Source organism: Amphiura filiformis, chromosome 15, assembly GCF_039555335.1.
Source record: "Amphiura filiformis chromosome 15, Afil_fr2py, whole genome shotgun sequence".
Taxonomy (NCBI): domain Eukaryota; kingdom Metazoa; phylum Echinodermata; class Ophiuroidea; order Amphilepidida; family Amphiuridae; genus Amphiura; species Amphiura filiformis.
Window position 1 is genome coordinate 3,462,646 of NC_092642.1, and position 21,963 is coordinate 3,484,608.

The following is a 21,963-nucleotide window of genomic DNA, read 5'->3' on the forward strand; positions in this document are numbered from 1 at the left end:
CAATTTTGACAGGTGACAAATGGTGAGTTAGGCATTTTAACACCAGAATATATGCCTAAAGGTCCCTTCATACTACGCCGCAACCGCGGTGCGGTGCGTTACCGATATATCGATTACTTTTTGCCGCAACTCATCGCAACTCGTCGCATTTCCAAGTTAAAATATATTCAACTTTATTGCGATACCGCAATGCAGTATCTTGCAGTACGATGCAGTGCGGCACCGCACCGCAAAGCGATTGCGGCGTAGTATGAGCAGACCTTAACTTAGCGGGTTGTCTGAAGTAACAGGGTAAAGTCACTGAGTCACATGTATCAGTTCCCTAATCGTTTTTGATAATTCCTTTTAATTTGTCTCATTATCGTTTGTTCTTGTCGAAAGATTGATGAATAAATATGTTTATATGCATGCTTGAACCATATTTTGTACTTTTTCTCAAAATCAAAACTGTTAGAGCAATATAACTCAACATTTGGAAACGGATTGTTTTAATGGCAGGCGTCAATGTTAGATAGAAAACAGAATATGAAGATAATACTCTGACTCGGAAAAAGAACAGCTGGATTAGGGAACAAACAAGAGTAAAGGATGTGTTAACAACAGTAAAAAGAATTAAATGGAGGTGGGCTGGACATCTGAGCAGGATAACAGATGGAAGATGGAGTCAGCTTACAACAAAGTGGCAACCGTTATATGGAGTATGGAAAGAGGAAGACCTCGAGTTAGATGGAGAGATGAGCTGGTCAGCTACCTGGGAACAACAGCCTGGACAGGAATTGCAGGAGACAGGGCCGGATTTACCTTTTGGGGGGCCCTGGGCCAGGCCAAAATTTGGAGGCCCCAAACGCACCATGAGGAAAGCATATGCACTCAAGTGGCCAAGTTTTAAGATGTTACTAGGAAATTTCAGTTTTAGATTATTTTAGCCCAACTTGAAGCTGAAATTTGCTCTATAATGGGCCAGTGCGCGCGAAACGCGCAAAATTTTGTACACTATTTTGGCCCAAAACATGGTGTTTTTCGGCTAAAATGGAAAATGCACACTGCATAGGGCAATTTTGGGGGCCCCAAAAATTTGGGGGCCCTATGGTAAATCCGGCCCTGGCAGGAGACAGGAGAAATTGGCCAAATTTGGGAGAGGCTTTTACCCAGCAGTGGGATGATATGGGCTGATGACGATGATGATGATGATGATGACTCTGACCACCTACTTTGAATCATTATTTTTTTTGGTGAGTATATTTCGGTTGGAGGTGTTTGTAAAGCGTAAAGCGAGTATTGCAATAGATTAATTGTGACGTGTCATGTCAAAAGGAGACACTTTTGGGCAGGATCGTAAATGGAGAAATAGCCAAAAATCTGCCCGGTGTGATTTTTTCACAATTTGGGTTTGTTGCGAATTTGTGATGTTATTAATGTTAAAAATATTGTCTGATAGTTTCAGACCGGAATATAACTAGCATCTTGTATTTTTTCAGACATTTTTCAAGGTAATTGCTACTCTTAACATTGTCAATAATATTTTTAAAGGCCGATATCTCAATTTCCAATTTCTTACGAACTCAATATCTTCGCTTGTGAATGTCCGATTTCATTGGGGAAAACGGCGTTGTGGAGCAAAATATCTCTATATTTAAGATATGTAAAAACCTTAAAATTGATAACCTGCCCAAAAGTGTCTCCTTTTGACATGACACGTCACAATTAGTAAATCCTGTATACGTGCACTGTGTCTTTCTCCCTTTGGTATTCTTATCATGTCATCAGGATGATAAGGTCATCTAATTCGTACTATATCTTTGGGGAGTATAATTATTATCCAAGGAAACGAATCAGAAGTGTGTGAGTTGATTTGAATACGGAATATCAATGAAGGTTACAAGACGCTATATTTCTAGAATTTGAAAAATGTCTAGCAGGTTTCATTATGATTAAGGCATTGCAGCCAAATTCACCTGATCTTGAGATCGATCACCGATGTTGCATCGATACTTGTTATTGATGAAATATCGACTTATTAATCATAATCAATGGTACAATGCTATTTAATCAATACATTAAAAAACAGATTTTTTTTTACAATTGACAAGTCATATCTCGGTATTAAAAATACGATGCACCGCCAACGGTTGTTCTTGTCAGTTACAATCCTACAAACCTCAGTGCTAGTGTGACCCATCATAATTTAGTTTTTTTCACATCTTTTTGATCGAGCACGTGTTGATTTGTGCTGTATCGACTTTCTATACTTTTATGTCACCCTGTTATGCTTGTGTTCTGAACATACTATATTGATGTTATCGTCAAATAATACTTTATGTGGCAACATTTTATGCTTTCAAACTTATTTCTTAATTGTAAATATGACTCGGATTGACTCCACGTCTATTTAACTGTTTTGACAAGAAACTTGTAAACCTTATAAATAATGTGTCGCTACTTGACTATTCAAAGTAATGGAGTGACAGTGACACAATATCTCGATTAATTTTTGATGGATTTTGATAAATATATGATAAAGTGACGTCAGAGAAAGACTTTAATATGTATCGGGTGTCGCAAACTGTTAACATAATGTCTGAAATGCAGCTTCATCTAAAGTTAAAGAATATTAACATAAAAATAGTTTTGAGATATTTTCGCAAAATATCAAGGGCTACCTTAAAATCAACTGAACCAATACTAGGCTTAACTTCCTTGGTTTGTACTCACTTTAATGCATTTCTTCATGCTGATTCCAGATAATGGTCATGGAAATATACAATTCTTTTTTTTTTAATTTGTAAAGACCCGTGCAGTAAACATCCGTGTAGAGAGGGTTATTATTTTAACGCGACATGAACAATGTATGCCAATATGCTGAAAGTGTAGCCTACAATGCCTTATGATGTTCACTCTAAATGAATTAACCACGTACCTCTGTCTTACTCTCAAAACAAACGTTATTATGATAAGAAAAGAGGTACCGCTAGAATGTACCTCATTTCTTAACATAAATAATGAACCCCTTGTCTTGAATCACTGAAATTTCAGTGAAGTAATTGGATTCCTTGCCCCTATAATATACATAAGTTTTTTTAAAGCAGAGAGAGCAAATAAATTTGACTTGAGGCCAATAATTATGTTTGTCCTTTCCTTCTTCAGTTGGGACAGAATGGCTTCGTTATTGCTAATAGTATCGTCAACGTATAACATAATAAATTTAACCTCTGAAATCCCTTTCGTGTTTAAACTCATTGTGACAACATTAATATACAAGGGTGTTAAGAAATCTGTCTGAATCTGGATGTGGCATATTCACATAAACTCAAACAAGTTGAATGGCTGAAAGCTGTCATTTTGATTCCAAATTGTGATAAATATTCTGAATCGTATTTTCAGAAAATTAAAAAAAAGAAGCAAGCTACTACAAAATTGTGCCATGAAGATTTTCATTATCCCTTTTTGTTTTACAAGTGCCAAATCTATGACCTGATTTTCATTAGCCTATATTAAAGCTGTGTTTTGACATGAGTGTATACTTAATAGCTCTTAACCTTTACAAGCAGTGAGTGAATGCTGTACGTATTAACCATAATAACTGTGGAACTTTAGGTTTGACTGAATAGTAATAGGTATCGTCAACACTTATATTCAAGCCATCAAACAGTCACACTCCTATCGCCGATATTAAGAAAACGCTGTTTAGGAGAAAATTGTTTAACATTTTTCCCTGATTATGATTTTTTGCTTTAAACAGCATAATATTACTCGTATTTTCTTAGGGCTAATCAAGGGAAATTTGAATACTAGTATAAGTACTGGCTGCATCTCAAAATAAATATTCCCGACATTCGACTAATTTTGCTTGATCCTATTGTATTATTTATTTTAGATAATGTTTGTATTTGGATCGAACGATTAAGCCGAAAATAGGGTACATAGCCTTTGACACCGATAATCACCTACAGTCATGGACAAAAGTTTGGAATATTTTTTATTTGTTGTATCAAATGCAGTTTTCATATTAGGAACAGGGTTATTGTTCTGAAATAGTGCTCAGTTGAATTTAATTGATATTAAAATGTCCTTTGATGTTTACATCACACAGTTTGTTAATTAAACAAAGAATTACCTGAGGAAGCGCATTACAATGGAAGGGTCACACAATCGCACCACTTTTTGGCGGTCTCTTTGTATCACAAAATGAGATTAAAGACACTATCAAACTTTATTGTTTAAACAAAAACTTAAACTCTCACTGTGACATGTTCAGATAAGTCTCTTGCTTGAGGAAACACAACTCAATATTTTGCGTGTCCACCCCATGCCAGCTCAAGGTCACATACGCGTCGTGGCATTCCCTCGACCAGGTTTGCCCATTTTCTACAGTCCATGGTAGGTTGGTTGCCCATGTTACCTAACCTGCGGGACACTTCTGCCCATAAGTTTTCTTATGAACCATAGGGTTCATATCCGGGCTCAAAGCCGATCAGTCCGATGCATTCTCATTTTCAAGGAATTCCCTCACCCGTAGGGCTCTGTGCGCCGTGGTGTTGTCATCTTGGATCACGAATTGTTCCCGAAGTCTCTTAAAGTAAATGGAAGCATAACTGTATCCCGGTGGGTTCAGTTTGTATTTAAAGGTAGGACGTATGACCGTTCCAGGATTTGAAAATGACCCCTATTTCACGGGGAATCGAGGACATTTGCAGCAATTTTACCCCCTATTTTGCGCGAAATCAAGGACAATTTGCCCCCAAATACCTCCCCTATTTTTATCATTTTGAGGACGCATTTTCATTTCACCCCCTTATCATGATGAGGAATCAAGGACATTTTTTCGAAATAAATACCCCTATTTTTACCATTTAAGGACGCTTTTGAATTTTACCCCTATTTCACGGGGGAATGAGGACAATAACGAAAACTGTAGCGGTAAAACACGGACGAAAGTCCTAGAAATATACCCTATTTTTCATTTCAAGGACAATTTTGCTCCAAAACACCCCTAATTTGGACAATCGCGAACAATTTTGTCCTCGAAAATTCCGCGGACATTTCTTGAAAAGTACCCCTAATTGGAACCATCATGCGTACACATTGTCAGTGAAGACTGAACCCACCGGGAACTGTATCAAGAAAATGCAGGTATTTGTCCTGGTTCATTTGTCCCTTTTACATGTAGAGGTGTGATTGTGACCTACTGTGAGTGCTCCCCATACTGTGATTCCACTACCATCTCCCTGGACTCTAGGCAGAATACAATCCTCAAGCAGGGCTTGGCCAACCTGTCTTCGGACCTTGAATCGGCCATCTTGTCTGTAGAGGAGAAACCGAGCCTCGTCACTGAAGATCACATTACGCCAGTGGCCTACTGTCTAATTCCTATGTCTCTGTGACCAAAGCAAGCGCCCATGCCGATGTCTTTCTAGAGGTATCGGCTTTCCTATTGGTCGTCTGGCGCGAAAACCTGCACTAACCAGTCTATTGTTCACAAGTTTCCTGGTAACAGGCGCTTTTGTGGAACTCAGCCATTCTGCTTGTAGCCGAGATGCTGGCTTCGTGCGGCCATTGCGGCAAAGTCTCAAGAGATATCGGTCTTCCCTGGCGGTTGTCTTTCGGGGCCGACCTGCCTTGGTCTAGGTGTAGTAGTTTTGATCTCTCGACATCTTTTTAAAATTTTAGAAACTGCACCTTAGGTAATTCCTAAATCGGCACCAATATCCTTCTGGTTGTAGCCACAATTACGTAAGTGAATGACGCGAGCGTATAAATCTGCGCTCAACTCGCACCCCATGATCAAAAATTTTGCATGGCTGATGGGTCATTGATGGTAGGAAATCTGCACTTAGAAACAGGGCCATGCAAAAAAATCAAAATATTCCAAACTTTTGTCCATGACTGTAAAATAAAACAAACCTTTTTCAAAATTGTATCACCATATTTGAATGGAAATTGAGGCGGGCTGTCATAATTGACAAAAAAAGTCGCCGTACATAGTTGGTCAATAACTCAAAATGTCTCAAAATATGGGGTATTTTCATCGTCGGCGCCATATCAAAAATTACACAAACACTACTGAAAAACAAATTGTCTTCAAGTAGCTGATAAAGAAAATACATGTCAATTTACACATTTACCCTAAACTCACTGAATCTTACATTTGTACCTTGCTTTCAATATAACGCTTTATAATTTAAGGTTAGACTTTAATACAAGTTTGGGCATCATCTGGAGTGGTATATAGCACAGATTAACTCAATGGGGGTGGATAAGTATGATTAGGGATGATGACATAATAGTTTTACTGACGTGCCCCATGTAAAACGGATGTGTGACATATTTAAAATGCGACGTTTATTTCGTGTGTCTGCCTCTCTGTGCATATTAAGTCAGTTGTTTACGCCATATAGCTAAATAAAACTGACCCAGCAAACACAAAAAGTTTTATAGAAAACGTTTAAATGTCAAAAAAAGAAGGTATAAAAACGTTTTTTAAATCCGACGTTTAAATGTTATTTTAATAAAAACGTTTTAAAAAAAAAACGTTTTAAGAACATTTTTGTGTTTGATGGGGATGCAATGAAAGCCATTATAATTGCAAATCTTATTAGCGATTTAGTTTCATTCTAGTTTCCAACGGCGACTATATTAGATGTTTGGTGGCTATTCTTTTCACAGAATAAGAATTATGTGAATATCAACTACTAAAAATATGGAAAGGCAAACTAGACTCACATCCATCGTCACACACGCACTCCACCACCAACACCCTCTACGAACGCACGCCAAACAGACAAAAATGAAATCCCCGAAAGGTGCGACATTGCGGGTTTTCAGTCTTTAAACTTTCAGTAAATTATCAGTGCTATTTAGACTTTAAACAATACTCTAGTGTAGTTAGTATAGTTGGAAAACATTGTGCAAACACAGTATTCCCAAAGACATTGAAAAGCTGATATGTTCGATGGAATGCTATTGGCTGAGTCAAAGTTTTATTGCAACTATACTATTATTGTTTATTTTTGTTAAAGTGACGAGAACATTGTAAAAATTATTCTTTTCTCTGAATCATTATTTCATTGTCTTCAAGTATAATATGCATGTATGGATTGGATCGTTTGGGTTTTAAAACTTATAAAACAATAATATACGATCGCATTAAAGTACCTTCTTAATGTAAAAGAGTGCAAAACTCACTCTTTAGAAGTGATTGTCACTCTTTGGGAGTGATTTTTACTCTTTAGGAGTGATTTTCACTCTTTAGGAGTGATTTTCACTCTTTGGGAGTAATTTTTACTCTTTAGGAGTGATTTTCACTCTTAAGGAGTGTTTTTCACTCTTTAGGAGTGTTTTTCACTCTTTAGGGGCGATTTTCACTCTTCTCACTCTTTTGCAGAGTGAGTTTTTCAGTATTTTATATTAAGAGAGTAAATGTCCATATTATTTCTTACCATAACATAAACATCCCCAATAAGGCATTTGTCGGTGAACTCATGGACCTCATCTTAATCCTTTGTTCTAGTATTCCAAGTCTTGGTTTCAACATCAACGTAGCAACCAGACCAGTAACACCGCCAACAAGATGAACAGTACTGGCACCAGCAACATCCGTTGCTCCTAATTGTTTCAGCCATCCGTTGGTAGACCACATCCAATGACACGGAACACAATACATGAACGTATTGAAAAAGGAAAATAGTATGTATGCCTCCAGTTTTGTCCGTTCTGCCATTGCTCCACTAACAATCGTAGTAGCTGTTGTTGAGAAGGATGCATGGAAGAAGAAGTGGGCATACAGATGGCCAAGATGCTCATCATGGGCCATTGAATCGACAAGAAACTGTCCATCACCGATAAACCCATTACTGTATACTCCGACACCAAAACTAAACCCATACCCAAACATCCAATATGATAAACCTCCAAAGAAAATATCTACGGCGTTTTTTACCATAATATTGACTTCATTCTTCAGAGAAACGCTCCCTGACTCCAATAAACCAAATCCAGATTGCATCGTAAATATGATAAAAGCACTAGTAAGTACCCACGTAGCATCATCCGCATCCCATTTTGTTGGGAAATCTTCGTGCGTACCGGCCCTATCCATAGTGCCATGGGCAAGGGATGAGGCATCTACCGCTGAAGCGGGAGTTTGCTGAGGCCACTCTGTCCCCATTTTGAAGAATAGGCAATATTTTGGTTCTTACGGTATATCCATAGTCTAATCCACTAATCACATCACCCAACGAGTATAATGTTTTTGACAACAGACCGGTGAGATATGTTATAGTGCTCTCGGCTCTTAAAGTTATCTGACGCAAAGAGTGTTTTGATGGTTGTACGTTGGTCATAAATATGTAATGTTTAACTGCTGAGCCAACTTGAAAAAAAGTTAAAGGCACAGTAGTGTGTTTCCTATTACTATACAATACTCTCTAGTTAAGCCAGTTTAAGTCATAGCTAAAAGCATTTTAAAGCTTTATTTCGCCTAGTACTGAACACTGACTGCATTGGGCTTTGCCATAATGTAGTCTCCCGATTTAAGCAAAGAACTCTTGTGACGTCATTGGATATCTCTGCAATTTTCGACTTATTTAAGTTTTTTTATTATTATAAACACAGTGAAAAAATAAAAACAAAACAAAAAACCAGAAGTTAAGCCAATTAAATCATAGCTAAAATCACTTGTGAAATGTCACCCTCCTTTTAATAACTATTGAATGTTTATTAAATATTGAGTGCGTGGGATTGGACTTCACAATTTAAGTGAGTTTTCCGGTTATAACAAAGTACTTTTGTAACTCGATGGGCAATCTGGTCAATTTAAGGCGAGTGAGATGGCAGGAGCCATGTCCAGTTTTACCTATTTGACTAAAAAATTGCAGTTTACTTCTTATTCTGTTGGTCCGTGTCACGTCACTTCCGGTTGATGATGTTCGAGTGAAAACAAGTCCCTGATTCGATTTTTGTTGATGATTTCTGTCATTGGTGAAATTTCGATCGCAAATAGTCAGTGGAATCAAACAACCGTTTCTAAGTCTTCAGAGTGAAAGAAACTTACTTGATTTACCGTTTATATACTGACAAACTTAAAATTAAATTCCATGGTCGAGTGTCGTTTTTTCCGAAATTGAATGCCACTCCAGCAACATCGCTATGTAGCCTCCTTCACAGCCGGTTTCTGTTGTTCACAACAAACCGTGAGCCACATGCAGTTTGGGCCCGAGACTAGAGATAGCCCGGATGTCCGACCGACAGAATATCATAAATATTTCATATTGTAAGAAATGAGTCAAGGGAGCCAATAATCGCATTTAGAAACTACCCATACTCAGTTACTGTTCATTTTCCTATAAACACTACACAGTGCTCTCACCATTGAGGTGTGACCTCTACAAAAAGTGTACGTTAGAGGTATAGATTTAGATATTTAGAAATATTCGTACTTTGGTGTTTTAGTAGCTTTTAGTAAGTAGGGCACGGCATGGCCTGCAAAATTCCCTGTGTAAATCGAATGTAACTTTTAGTGACTATCACTCCCTTGTAGACCGCTCTCTTCCGAAGGGCATTAAAGCTAAACCACTTGACGGATATTTTTTGTACTTGCTGTCAATCAAAAATAATGTATACATTATATGTAGGCTAAAAACTGAATATGTGGGACATCTGCAAATGTTCGTACCTCCCTGATATGTAAATGACAGATAACAGCAAAAACAGCTCCCATATCTGTGATAAATTTGGTCAGTGTAGCGAGTCAGGGGATTTCAAGTGGGTGATTATTGATTGGCAAGTGACATATTTGGACATAAGTGCAGTCCATCATTCAATGTGGAGGATAGACTATACTTTATCGATTGATTTTGCTGGAATAGTTTAAAGGGCAGGTCTATTGCAAAAACAACATCATATCATTGGCAAGCTAATATTATAAGGACAATGAAAATGACTCCTTTTTTGCGAAAATAAGACGTTTAAAATTGATATTCCGCAAAAACCAACTTAAGCGGTGAGTTCCTTCGAACGAGACAGATTTGGCCTAGAAAAAAAGTGACGTCATGAAATGAGATGTGCCCGCTTTGAGAAAAGGGACTATTGGACAGAACGTATACTGTTGTTGTTCACAGAAAAAAACCCTCTTAATTAAGTATTACAACATTAATGGTTTTTAAACATATGGATAAAATCAGCCGTTTCTTTTTTATATATTAGTAAATTGTGATATTACAATTCATATGTATATCAATATAATGAGAAATATTAGGCCTAAAAAAGAAATAAATAATTTGAGCTTAGAATTTCATCGTGATCATCTGAGACTAGCATATAAACGTCCACCCACTCATGTATCTGATTTCCCTGTGCGATATCAGTTGGATGAAATATTACAAAGCAAACGCATAGTAACAATAGGCTACTGTGTGGGCTTTGTTTCCGAAATGAGAACAATAGTCTGCATATTGTTATGCAGCATTGTTATGGTAAATAATAGTACAACTTAATTATTGTTGTATGTCAAACTTGTCACACAAGTAAATGAGAGCATGATATAGTGTCCGCTTCATCTACCTACGTCATCAGCCAAACGGGGGAAGAACACGTACGCTTCAAACGGGGGAAGAACACGTACGAGGCTGAACTTTACCCACACAATTTCTCCTTTTTTCAGGAGAAATACGCATAAAAAATTGCAACGAGTGTCAACATGTAATGTAATAATTATTCTCTTCGAATAGAGATAAACTTGTTTTTGCAATAGACCTGACCTTTAACCAGGTTTAAGTACTGCAAAGGTCGAATCATGTTTTCTGTGCAGTATAACTGCACTATGTAAATATGTATACTGTACGAGGTCGTTAGGCCGATATCCTCGGATTTACATTGTCTAGGCCTACCAGTGACGAATTGAGCGCATTTGGGCACAAGTACCCTTAAAAGCATCAACTTGGCTAAATTTGCGTGCTTTTTGTGAAAAATTGAAAATTATATTTACAATACTGATGGTTTGCAAAAGCAGCAAAATTTAGTATAGTAGGTATAGATTAATGATTAATGTAACTTAAAAAAAACTGCTGCGTACTAATTAATATTTTGTGGGTTTGCTGTAAAGCATATTTTGCACTGGAAACCCTAATGCTGGAAAAACTACTTTAGTAACAATTTTGAGATTTCTTTTTAATAACAAGTTCATAAGAGACCTCCAGTTCACAAATTTCATCACAAGGGTATTTTTCATTGGAAATTCACCTGCAGCGGTCATTAAACGACCTGATTACATGGGATACAGCGTCTTACGAACTCGTAACCGGACACGATATGGAATTGACTTCTTCTATCGAATAAAAGGAACGAGTTTTGAAAATAATAATACTCCCATGGAAAAACAAATAAAGGCTGTATTATGCCCGTATCAAATAATCAATATCAAACAAATTTTTCTTTAATAATTTAGATTATATTTACAACTTTATATAGTAATGCTGGAAAGTCATCGATAAAAAACGGTAATTAAATTGTAATGAGATATCGAAATTACGTCAGCAATTCTGACAGACGATTACATGATTTTGTGGGTTATAGTTGAAAAGTGAAATAATTGTCAAGCTCTTGGAATGACTTAATTTCATATTTAGTCAAAAGATATGGGGTATTACAAGATCAAAAAGATCACGATTTTGACACATTTTACCAGTCAAAGATACACATGAATTAGTTAAAGGTGGGTGGGTCGATTTTCTATTTTACTATCTTCAGTACATTAAGGCCAACCTTAAAAGCAATTTGTTTCAATATTTTGAGTCATAATGATTCGTAACATTATTAACATGATTTACATTATATATGATATTAATTAATAATACTAGCTATACTTAAATATGACTTTGAGTTACGTCATTGATTATTCTTGCCCATGTTCAATTATCAGTCTTCTCTTTTCACCCAAAAATAAATAGGTCGGATGGCTTATAATATAGAATTTTGATGAAAAACAACTTGCAGTGCGCACTGTCGCCAGAACAACATTTTACCAGTCAAAGATACACATGAATTAGTTAAAGGTGGGTGGGTCGATTTTCTATTTTACTATCTTCAGTACATTAAGGCCAACTTTTAAAGCAATTTGTTTCCAATATTTTGAGTCATAATGATTCGTAACATTATTAACATGATTTACATTATATATGATATTAATTAATAATACTAGCTATACTTAAATATGACTTTGAGTTACGTCATTGATTATTCTTGCCCATGTTCAATTATCAGTCTTCTCTTTTCACCCAAAAATAAATAGGTCGGTTGGCTTATAATATAGAATTTTGATGAAAAACAACTTGCAGTGCGCACTGTCGCCAGAACAATTAATTTCCATCTCTAGCGATCAACCTTCATACTCCCCAAATCTTTTATTCAGTGTCTTGGGCATCAGAAAAAATTTCTGACATAATGTCATCAACAAAAGCCGACACACTATGACTGAGCCATAATGGTGTCATCTCAAACGGCACGGTTCCTTGATCTTCATTTAACTATTATAGCTAAAAACAATTTGTACCCAATGCATTTAAAAGTCATTTTATGATTGTACAAGTATATTGGGGTTAAAGAACTGTGTCCTGACCGATGAGAATGTTTGACAAAAGGTGAATCGTACTTTGTACTATACTCTTGGGATAGAACACTATCCCATTTACATTATTTAGGAGTTTATTTTAAGATAAATGCAAATCGAAATACATCTTTTTTTTTCGACAGCCATGCCAATGATTTATTTAGATTTTCACTCAATTTAAGATAGCTGATTTTTATAATCGAAGTACATTTTTGTTCTGCTTTTATATCTTGCTTCAATTTTATACTTGCAATCAACGTAGACACAATATCATTTAAGATATCATTAAATGTATTTGCAAATCGCTACCCCTAACATAGCAAATGAGTTCTAATTTTGAATACATTATCAAAATCAATTCAATTTGGTCGATATAAGTCAACGCTAAGCCTCACAGTAGTTTGCACCAGTTTTAACTAGGTCGCTGGACTTCGTTTTTAACGGTTGTCATGCTACAATAGGGTGACATTGCACAGAAATGGAATTGGAGAATATGTCATAAAATGTGAAAACAATTTTCTTTCACGACATCTCTCAAGTGCAAATCAGTTTTCAATAAAACAATTAAAACTTTGTGTAAGGTACAGAAAATACGGAAAGAAGAATTTGATTTACATCCAAAATTAGAATAAGAATGGCCTTGCAGAAATTAGTATTTTAAAAGATTTTAAGACTGAACTCAAATTCCCCGTGGTCAGTGTATTTGGCATTTACGGTATTGTTTGGTTAGGCTAAGGTTAACAGTTAGTTTAAGGCTCGGTTTCCGTTTGTATATTTTTAAAGATTATTCCTCTCAAGATTTATTCACCTGTTCAGAGTTAGTTTTATTATAAATGTAATTTAAGATTTATTTTCAATGTTCAAGAATATAAACATCATGCCTTTGAGTGTTATTGTTGAAACGAATAAAAATACCAGCATTTGAACTGTTTTAACGGGTCTTGTCGTCGGCATATAGATTGCAAAAAGCTAACACGGTCAACAAATGAGGCCAAGATGTGACAGATAAATGCTAAATTTCTGTTATGCGCAGCAACGCCAATAATTGGCTTTTGAATAACAATGTAGTCCATTATTATGTTTTCAGAATCTTAGTCCCTATATTTTGTACAGAGTTTAAGAGTCCGAATTTTTCACACACTTGGACTCCTTGGATTCAACACTTGGACTGTATTCATTAATTTGTTTTTGGGTGCAAAACTCACTGTGAGATTTTAATATTGCCATAGCAGTACTAGCAACAACCTACATTAAAGCACCCAATTGGGCACCATACTCACCATGAAGAACTAGCAACACTGGCAACAACCAAACTGAATGCTGACTTTTTAGCTGGCTGAGTGAATGAACTGCAGCAGGGACAAAATCCCACAGAAAGTGGATTTATAACTCAAAATTCATTCGTTTTAGAAATTTAATTAGAAAATAGATGACAGCCAGCCAGTGTTTTGAGCAAGTTTTACAAGATTGTGCATGTTTTAGGAGTAAAATGTATGAGAAGGAATCCAAGGGAAGTAAGCTTACAAATGCTTAAGCTTACTGTACTGAATTTGCAAATGGACATGCAGAATGAAACTGAACAAACTTTCTGCTTATATGCTTGCAATGTGCATTGTGTGAAGGTGTAAAGGTAAGTTTTTTTTTTTATTTCTTTCTAGAGAAGGTCCTACATTTTTTGTAGGCATAGGTGTAGTCTTGAGTCTATGCTTTCATGCATAGCTTGCATTTCAATTGTCAATAGGACCTCAACCATGCAAATTAGAATGTCAGAGCCTGAATTTAAACACAAGCCTAGTCTTAGGCCTAGCTTAAGTGCCTTTGTTACTACTGTTAGTCCCTAGACTCTACTGCTAGCATTGGCAAGTCCTTCAAATATTGCAGGTGCACTGAATGTTGCTGGCCATGAACTTGGAAGCTGTGTATCTGCAACCTATAACGTAACTACTAAAAATACAAACTAATTTTCCTTCAAGATGTAACTTACTGTAAGACAAGTAAAGATTCTGAAAACATAATAATGATAAAATTGGATGGGTTTTTTTTCACCCAATACTACAAATCTATGAGTTTTAAAATATTTTAATACTCAGAGCTCGACCAATGAATTTGTAGTATTGGGTTCAAACCATCCAATTATATATCAAAATGTGGCTTGTGTTCATGTTCTTGTTATGATTAATAGGCCTATTTGAAGAAAATACGCTCGCATGTAATATTCGATCCTAAATAACACCACGAGCTGCCTTTTGGGTAATTTTGAAACGATAGGAAAGAAACTTTGGGCATTAATTTTGTGCAAGGAGTCCTTCTGAACATTTGTGATGCCAATAAACATTCACATTGCTCTTCGAATGCACATGAATCCCATGCACACACCACACACCCAACGCCCAGACCCCAGCCTCTACACACATCCCACGCCCACCTACGCCTAACATATACATTCGAGATTGTTTTATGTAAACGACTGCAGAGACAATCGTCAAAGCAATAGTTAACAATGGAAACAGGTGTAAATGATGTCCTATTTTATTAAACATAATTATAAAAACACAAAAAACAAACAAACAAACAAAAAACAGTATTTAATATGGGGGTAATTATCAATGCACTTTTCATCAAGTTGAACAGACAAACTGCTTTCACTTACCATAACATAAACATTCCCAATATCGCATTCGTCGGTGAACTCATAGATGTCCGCATCTCCTTACTTTCTCTGCTAAACATGCCAAACCGTGGCTTCAACATCATTGTAGCAACAAGACCAGTGATTCCTCCAACTAAATGTACAGTACTTGCTCCTGCCATATCTGTTGCACCTAAGAGTTTTAACCATCCTTGTCTAGACCACATCCAATGAGCCGGTACACAATATATAAAAGTGTTGAAAAAAGAAAACAATATATATGCCTCCAGTTTTGTTCTTTCCGCCATAGCACCACTGACTATCGTTGTCGCTGTTGTTGAAAATGAGGTACTGAAGAAAAAGTGGGAGTACAAATGCCCAAGCTCGCTATCTTTCTTTGAATCCATAAAGAAGTTACCAATACCAATAAAGCCATTGCTGTAGTACGAATCTACACCAAAACTTAAGCCGTATCCAAGCATCCAGTATGATAAACCACCGAAGAGAACATCTACGGCATTCTTGACCATAATGTTGACTTCATTCTTCTGGGAGACGCTACCTGATTCCAGCAAACCAAAACCAGACTGCATGGTAAAGATTATGAAGGCACTTGTGAGAATCCACGTAGCATCGTCCCATCTCGTTATTGGAAAATGCTCTTGATAACTATCATTTTGAGAATTTGCAGAAATATTTTGTTGTAATTCGGATGGAAATTGTATGTTCATCATTTCGGGCTCCATGATGATTTACGTGCGTGACAATCGGCAAAAACTATAGCTAAGGGCTAACATGGGATGATTACAGGTGATAGCTAGCAGGGATTTACTGTAAGTGCTATTGGATGCAATGACGTAGCTGCGAGATGAATGGCAAGATAGGAAGTTATTAGTAACCATGCACCTTGGAGATCACTTGAAAATGAAAAGGCATGGGCAAGAAAACACGGTTCATAAAAATAGATCTAGAGAGCGATTTCATCTGAAGAGTGCGATTTATACTCTTTTTATACAAGTACTTTATTCTTATTACATTGCATTTTCAACATAAAATATATAACCCCCTTGTGTTGTGTGACCTTCAAGAACTATATCAATGATCTCTTATCTTCGGCTATTAATACTATAGCGCAAAATGCAGTAGAGTTCAGTGTTACAAACGGAGATATATAAAACGGTAACAGTTGTCATAAGTCATGGCAGAAAAAAAACCCAGAAAAGAAACAAAATAAATAAATACAAAAAAATAATTACCACTAATTAGAGCTTGGCAGTGCTTGAAAAAATAAGGCCTATTTTCTTGTTTGGCATCTGAAAAGGTGCTTTAAAATCTTGTACAAAGCTAGTCTGTACCATGAAACCATGCATGAAAATAAAAGGATAATAATCTTACAGTGTCAAAATAATCCATGTTCAGCTATAATAGCAAGCGCGTGTACCGTCCAGTTTGACCTGTATCATCTGTAGATAAACTTGGTCATTTCCTGAAGCGATTGGTAAACATCCTTATAGGTAATTTGTATTGTATTGGACCAAATGGTATTTTACTTTAAAAAAAAGGCATTTATATTATAGTTACGTCTTGGTCGGAGAAATCATTATACGATCTTACATTTATTCTTACGACATGTGTCCCATTTAATAGACGTATCAAGTTTCGTCCAATTTGTCTCACCGACACAGCTAATTACATTATGCTCTCATTCCAGGTCACGAGTTGCCAGTTGTAAGTGACTTTAAATGAAAAAAATCCGAGCTGATCAGAAAAGCAAATTGCCTCATCTCGCAACTGTGCTACTTATTGATAATTCCGACCTGAATTGCACTTCCAAGGTGTAAACAGTGCTGTGTTCTTTAAAAGTAAAACGACATGCGCGTGAAAACAGAAACCTTCCGTCATGTTCTTTGTAATTACTACAGGGCGCCATGGGTTTGGGATTTTATTTTACTACATCAGTGGAACCAATGTTTTTTGCACCCTTGAACCTGAAATGAATACAATTTGATTTGTTCCATTTTTTTTCTATACCCCCTGTGGTTCACACAAGGGGTCGAAGGTCAGAGTGGAGCCAAAACTTAATAGTCCCATCATGTATTAATGTATCTCAAATTGTTCCTCTAATCACAGGGAATAAAAAGTTTGAGAAAGGTTTTTTTTAAAACAAGTCTCCACATACATAAATAAAAAGTTGATTGTCATATTTTTCTACGGTGCTTAGTTCATGAGTTATAAGGTCGGATAGGTCAAATGTCAAGAATGTCATAGGTCATAATTTAAAAATAGTCCGATTTCATCGAAACTGGTCTCAAATTACTCGAACATAAACTTAATTCACAATTTCGGTGGAATCTTTGTCATGTCCCCTTCAGAGTTTATGCAACCAATGTCCAATAGAAATATACTGCGCCAATAAAGTATCCTTACACTTAGAAAAATAATCACAATTTCAAAACTGAACAATACTGGGGTGAATTGTTTTTGTAATAGATGCACTAACTAATCCTGCACATTATGACACCACATTGAATCCAATGTGACTTCAAGAAGTAAAGTTACAAGCAATTGAATAGACGAAGGTCCAGTTTTAAAAGTGACAAACTGGCCTATACAAGGCGCAAAAAGATTCCAACAAGCGCAACAAAGAGATTTCAAAGTTTCAATGAAGCATTATTTAAAGCAGGTTTTTATTTCAGTTTTTACTTCTCTGTAGTTTTCATAACTTTCATTTTATTTGTCAGTTCTTTTGTTTAAGTTTTCTTTTGTTCCTTTTGTTTTAAATTAAAGCCAAACGCATAAATTAGCCATTCACCACTCTCAAACCAGATGTCTAGTGTGTGGAGTTTTGAATAGGCCAGTTTGTCACTTTTAAAACGGACCTTCATCTAATCAAATGCTTGTAACTTTGCTTCTTGAAGTCACATTGGATTCAATGTGGTGTCATAATGTGCAGGATTAGATAGTGCATCTATTAAAAAACAAATTTACCCCAATATTGTTCAGTTTTGAAATTGTGATTATTTTTCTAACTGTAAGGATACTTTATTGGCGCAGTATATGTGCATACATAACATTTGACCCATGATTTCATCCCATTCTGAGGTTATACATTTCTGAAACAAATTATTTTCCTATTTCGATTGCCAAGAGGAGTATTTCAGAAAACTTGCGATTGGATCGGTGCATTTTGAAAATTTGGCCTCTGTGCATGAGATGTTTGACATTTGACCTAGTTCACTTTATAACTCCTGAACTAAGCATTCTAGTGCAGAATGGCAATTGACTTTTTTTTTTATTCCTAGCAATGAGGGGAACAATGAGGTATATTACAACATGCTAGAACAAATTTGAACTTTTGGCCCCATTATGATATTCGACCCCTCGTGGGAAGCACAGGGGGCATAGAAAAAATGGAACTAAATCTAGTTTTATCATTTGAGGTGTAAGGATGCCAAAAACATTGTTTCCACTAATCAGTCCAAGAGAGCGCCAAATATGGATCAGGAGTATTACATAATAATACCCTGCTATGACAATAGCTGCACTAGGTTAATCGTATAATCTCCTTATGTGGTTAGCATGGCTGGGCCAGGAAATCCACAAGGTCAGCCCATGGTCAGCCAATGTATGTACATGTATTCGGTACATGTGCCATATCTTTTACAATGGGTGATAAATTTCTGGTTTGTTTTATTTCAAAACGCAACAGTCGATATTCTAAAGCTTGGTCCAAATCCAAGAGAAGAACCAACTCTAGTAATTTATGCGGTTTCAAATTATATCGGCCGTTGCCTTTTGATAGAAATGGTGTTTGTTGATGTGCACAGTTTCCCATTAGATCATAACATGCTGTTGTACATCCAAGGTCAAAGGTCTTTTAATCCATATTTGGCGTTGTTCTGGGACTGCTAATGTAGCAAAACTAGATCCTAACTCAAAAATCACCAGATAGCGGCCTGTGCTATTCGCTGTCGTAGTGCACGTTACAATATGACCGTTGCCAGGTCAACTGGATCACGCTTTCTTTGTTACGAACCACTGGTCAAAATGATCACAACACAAAGCCTATGGCATATCAAAATTCGGAACAGGTGTATGAGACCAGGCTTGGAGCAGTAACCAATGGTTACTAACGTGCACTACGACAGCGAATTCGCTGTCGTAGTGCACCTTAGAATATGACCGTTGCTAGGTCAACTGGATCACGCTTTCTTTGTTACGAACCACTGATCGAAATGATCACAACACAAAGCCTATGGCATATCAAAATTCGGAACAGGTGTATGGGCCCAGGCTTGGAGCAGTAACCAAAGGTTACTAACGTGCACTACGACAGCGAATACATGTTTAGAAATGACATTTGTACACAGTGCGTCTCCAAAAGAACTATGCCAGCGAAATATTTTCATATTTCAGTATATAGTTGATGCCCAAGCCTTTTAAATTTTTTGACCATTTACCTTTCCGTTGCGGAATTATAACAAGTAGAAAATAACAACCATGAAAAAGTATATTCATATATTCATATTAAGATATACATTTTTTTCTCAAAAATACCTTAAAGTTTTAGGGGTTTTGGGGGGAAATGTTTATCTTCAGTATGAAAGGTCAAAATTGTTCAAATGTTGGACGCGGCTTTACCTCCCAGCTTCATACACTGTAAGCACATTATTAGATTTATAAAGTTGCATGTCCCACAAAAAATACTGTTCAATCGTTGCTATCCGATTCCTTAACAACATAAACATAGAAGTTTATGTCGCCTAAAACGAAATGCACTTTTAAAAGTAACAAAGGCACACAAAGTCTAGAATAATAGTTGAGCATTTATTTTTAATATCAAAAATACACTTTCAAGCTATCATATTCAAATGTTTATTTGGTTTTTTATCTATTTCTTTTCAAAGTTCATATTTAAAGTCCATGAATTGTAAGTTGTAAGTTGCTTCTGGATTTGTACGGATTTCCGTAAACTTACACATTTGTTTTGTAATCTTGTACGTAAATATATTTTATACTATTATATCGATATAATCGTTAATTAGTATGTACTTTTTCCACGCTATACTTAGAGGGGCATTCAGAGATCCGTCGATTGAAAACTATACTACCGTAAAACCTCGTCTACAAGCATAGTGTTTTTGATTTAATCTAGATTAATACGAAACGGCCCTTAATATGCCAATACAATAGATTGGTCTTACAATAGTAATTGTTGGTATATGCTTTTATCGGTATTTTATTTGCTCAAACTCCATAATGTTATAATTTTGTCGATGGATGGCGTCTGGATTAATTAAGCTATTATCAAAAGCACTCTATATTCTTGTAGACGAGGTTTTACGGTATTTCCCCACATGTCATTTTTTTACCACATTCAGTTTATTTACCTATATGGTAACTAGCCCCTACAACATGTAAAATGACGAAGGTAGCCAACATTTTATGCATTCAGTTCTCTTCATTATCGTTATCGATATTTCTGAACTAGTTTACGGGTATTCCAATTTAACAACCATTTTTAAGCTACTTCCGACAATTTTACAGATTTTTGTTAGGCCTCGACGGAGCTCGGAAATTCCATATAAGGCACCTTTCATAATTGCAAAATAAATATTTATATATATTCTAATATTTCAATTTAAACCATTTAAATGCATCATTTCAACCGTTAGCTTTCTGATCCTTACCCGCAAAATAAAGTCATCTTAAAACACACTCGTTTCGTTTTTAGCTATCTCGATCGCATCCTCATACTCATCATTGGCAAATAGAAAAAAACACGCACTACTAAAAAAATAATTTGGATACTCTCCTTTTATGTTTACAAATTAAGCTAAACTTCATTCTGCAATAATTTCACAAAATATTAAGAAAAACAAATTAAGCAATGTTGTTAATCATCTACTACACTGGTAAAATACAGGGTAAAAAACCCCGTTAAGGAAAACATTTTACCCAACATTGTGTAACTTTTACCCAACACTGGGTTATTTTCAATAATTTACCCATGTTGGGTTAATTTTAAACCAACATTGGGTACAAAAACTTTACTCAACCCATGAGGGTTGTTTATGTAGTACCCATCCAGTGGTTTGGTAAAATGCATCTTTTACAAACTTGGGTAAAACTTTACCCGAGATGGGCTAGTGTGATGTTTTACCCAATCGATTTTTGCCCAGTGTATAGTTCGATCAGCACTTCATAGGCAGGACTTAACTGTGGATTGATATCAATGTCTTGCACAGATATTGCACCTACTAAATTGTATAACGATGGCTTATAAATTCCTTCATTTCGTTCTGTTCTAACGGGGCATGATTTTTGTTCTCTTTTCAGGCCTTGTAACAAAAACCTATTTTGTGCTGATCAAACTATAATTTAGAATTTCTTCGGAATATAATTGAACTGAAGTGCATAAAGTTGTGTTTCTTCTTTCATTATTATATGAAATGTTATATTGAACTGAAGTGTATACTTTAACGACACATGCAATTAATCAGAAACTTACCGCTTATAAACTGGGCTCAAAAAGAAACTTTTTCACAAGGTAATATCTTAAAATCCTGTCCATAAAAATGAACCAAACTTGCACACAGATTACTCTAATACTCTACTCTAAACACTGGTTAGTAACCAAACAGTTGTCCAACTGACACAACAGCAAAATGCACTAACATGGAACAGCTTCCTGGACCACATTCACAGCCCAATAATTGGCACCCAACACAAG

At 36.1% G+C, this 21,963-nt stretch overlaps 2 protein-coding genes across 2 annotated transcripts; both read right to left on the reverse strand.

Annotated features, from left to right (window-relative positions):
• Positions 1-7,432: 7,432 nt before the first annotated feature.
• On the reverse strand, positions 7,433-8,164 carry LOC140172074 (putative ammonium transporter 3). Its single transcript, XM_072195422.1, has one exon. It carries the CDS (start codon positions 8,162-8,164, stop codon positions 7,433-7,435), a length of 732 nt encoding a protein of 243 aa, XP_072051523.1.
• Positions 8,165-15,247: 7,083 nt separating this feature from the next.
• Positions 15,248-15,823, reverse strand: LOC140172075 (putative ammonium transporter 3). The gene has a single exon (XM_072195423.1). It carries the CDS (start codon positions 15,821-15,823, stop codon positions 15,248-15,250), a length of 576 nt encoding a protein of 191 aa, XP_072051524.1.
• Positions 15,824-21,963: the final 6,140 nt, after the last annotated feature.

What these genes read in the sequence shown, in the direction of transcription:
- LOC140172074 (XM_072195422.1), bottom strand. Translation starts at nt 8,164, where the DNA reads ATGGGGACAGAGTGGCCTCAGCAAACTCCCGCTTCAGCGGTAGATGCC.
- LOC140172075 (XM_072195423.1), bottom strand. Translation starts at nt 15,823, where the DNA reads ATGCAGTCTGGTTTTGGTTTGCTGGAATCAGGTAGCGTCTCCCAGAAG.